The 2,640-nt window shown below is 27.8% G+C and overlaps 1 protein-coding gene across 1 annotated transcript in view; it reads right to left on the bottom strand.

Annotated features, from left to right (window-relative positions):
* Positions 1 to 1,858, bottom strand: part of LOC107495415 (ankyrin repeat-containing protein BDA1-like) — a 3,276-nt gene extending 1,418 nt beyond the window's left edge. Inside the window, exon 1 of the mRNA XM_052263423.1 lies at positions 1,405 to 1,858. Coding sequence (XP_052119383.1) covers positions 1,405 to 1,848 — 444 coding nt within the window. The 5' untranslated portion in view covers positions 1,849 to 1,858. The remainder of the gene's footprint in view (positions 1 to 1,404) is intronic.
* Positions 1,859 to 2,640: the final 782 nt, after the last annotated feature.

Consider the following 2,640-nt stretch of genomic DNA (forward strand, 5'->3'; position numbering starts at 1 on the left):
ATTATAGAAATCAAAGTATTTTTTTATAATAATGGATAGAAAAATTAAAAAAAAAACTTGAAAGAACAAAAGAAAACAAATGTTAAATGATTGACATGGGAGTTGAACCCATGCTTTAAAGTATAGAATACCTACTTTTAACCACTGAACTAAAAATATATTTGTCAAAACATTTAAACATTATATCTAATATATTTTAAATTTTGAAAATTTAGGGGGCCATGGCCCATGCTGGTCCCCTAAATCCGCCTCTGCACTAAAAGGTCAAGTGTTCAATCTTTGGTGAATTCTAAAATTAATACTCAGATGGTTATTTTAGATAATATAGGAAATATTCATTTTGTAATTCAATAACGTACATATTGTACAAATAGTTCATTGACTCTCTAGCAGGACTCGTAATAAAATACTATTAGTTTGATATTTTTTTTTGTTGTGACCTAGTTGTTTGATAGTATAGTTAGCCTAAAGCAATTTTATCAATGCATTTAATATAATTCTTACGTCGGAACGTTATTTGGCTCATCAATTACAAAGGTAATAATTCTATGGTGTATTATGGTAATATTAGTGAAAAACGGAAAACCTAATTTAATTGACCTAAATAAAGATATACGTGTTTCTCGGAAAAAAAAAAACAAAAAAACAAAATTTCGGAATATATCATTTTATTTTTATTTACTTTTAAAATAACATTAAGTATTACTCTTCATTCTATACATACAAAACTCTATAAAAAGTGGAGTGGAAGAGTACAAAAGTGAAATCTCTATTGTTTGATTAAATGTTGGATGAAATAAATTACAATAATACATACGAATATTTTGATAGAATAATATATAAGCTTTTCCTTTTCATCATGTATAAAGTAGTGTCTTAATAAATATTCATATATCTATTGATTTATTTTAATTTTTATGTATATAATAATAGCAAATATAATAATGTTACGTAACGTGATAAGTATTTTATGTTCAAATTAAAATATTATAAATTTAGGATTTAGATGTTGTAAAATAATTTTTTTATGAATTATATATATGAAGAGTATTTAAAAAAAATTATACACAATATTTTTCATAGAAATTTATCTAATAGTTTTCAAAAAGTGATGATACATAATTACATAGTCCACAAAATTAGTAGTTTTAGTCAACATTTAATTAATACTTTAAATTTTAATAATATAAAAATAAAATATTAACAAAACATTAACTAATATTGAAATAAAAAATTTAATTTTAATACATTGATAGTATAAAATATTTTACACAGTCGTAAAATTACATCGACTTTTTTGAATGATCATTTATATAATTAATATAAAAAAATAATTATTTTTACTGATATAATATTTATACGAATAAATATAACGTTGATATTTAAAGGAGAGAGCGCATGCACCTGTGTATTCCCCATGAGTGTTGAAATGTGCAAAATGGTGTTGCCATCCTCATCAATCTGATTCATCACGGAGCGTTCTAAATATTCAGCACCTTTTTTGACGTTTCTGATGAGCCAGCCAAGAAGCACTTGAAAGGCTGTGATGTTTTCACATCTCAAAGCAACGTGCAAGGCAGTCTCATTTCTCACATTCACATCTCCAATAGAATCCGGACAAGTGTCCAGGAATTCCAGTAAAGTGGTAAAGTTTTCTTCATCATCATCAAATTGGCACACAAGATGAAGAGGGGTGAGGCCTTCCCTTCCTTCCTTCACTCTGATCAGGTTACCATTAATTTGTACGAGGCGACGCACCAGATTGTGATGATTGTTGTGTAAAGCCACGTGGACGGGGCTTAATCCTTCTTGATTGAGCTTCAAAGCAAAAGAAGGTTTCAATCTCATAATCTGGATCGCAAAGTGAACATGACCAGCAGCTGCAGCAATATGCAGAGGAGTCTCCACAAATGGTATTGCATCCACCTTCTCCAAAATGTGTGCATCTTCCTTAATTGCTTCGTACAGCTTGTTCAGGTCTCCGGACATAGCAGCTTCTTCCAACTTATCTACTTTCTTTGCCATTTTTCAGATTCCCACACAATGATACTAACTAGCTATGTGCTGTTTTTTATTTAGTTATTTAATAATATGTATGGATGTACAAGTTTGTAATTGGCTAATTGGGCATGCATAGTGCCAATCCTTCACATAAATATGTGTAAAAAGTGAGAATGATGGTTGGTATAAGGAAATTCGATCTTCTTTTTTTTGTTCCCTTTTGTTAGGAAGAAGGAAATCTTATACTTTTCATGACAAGTTATATTTTAAAGGTATTAGTACTGTTTTAGTCTATTTAGGATTAAAATCAAAATCGTCCATAATTTTTTTTTAATTAGAAATCATTTCTAGCATTTCATTTTGTATTAAAATTGCCTTCTTGAATAAAATATTGATTTAATTATTCTATTGATCTCTATAATTTTGCGAAATTTTTAATTAAGTCTTTATATTTTTTTCTTTTTAATTGGGTTTTTGCATCAATTTTTTTTTCAATTTGGTCCCTTTTGGTAGTAATTAGCTTAATTGTATAAGGACCCAACTAAAAAAAAATTGGTGCAAACACTCAAATAAAAGAAAAAAAATTGTAGGAACTCAATTGAAAAAAAAATTAGTATAAGGACCCAATTAAAAGGAAAA

This window comes from Arachis duranensis, chromosome 6 (genome assembly GCF_000817695.3).
Source record: "Arachis duranensis cultivar V14167 chromosome 6, aradu.V14167.gnm2.J7QH, whole genome shotgun sequence".
NCBI lineage: Eukaryota > Viridiplantae > Streptophyta > Magnoliopsida > Fabales > Fabaceae > Arachis > Arachis duranensis.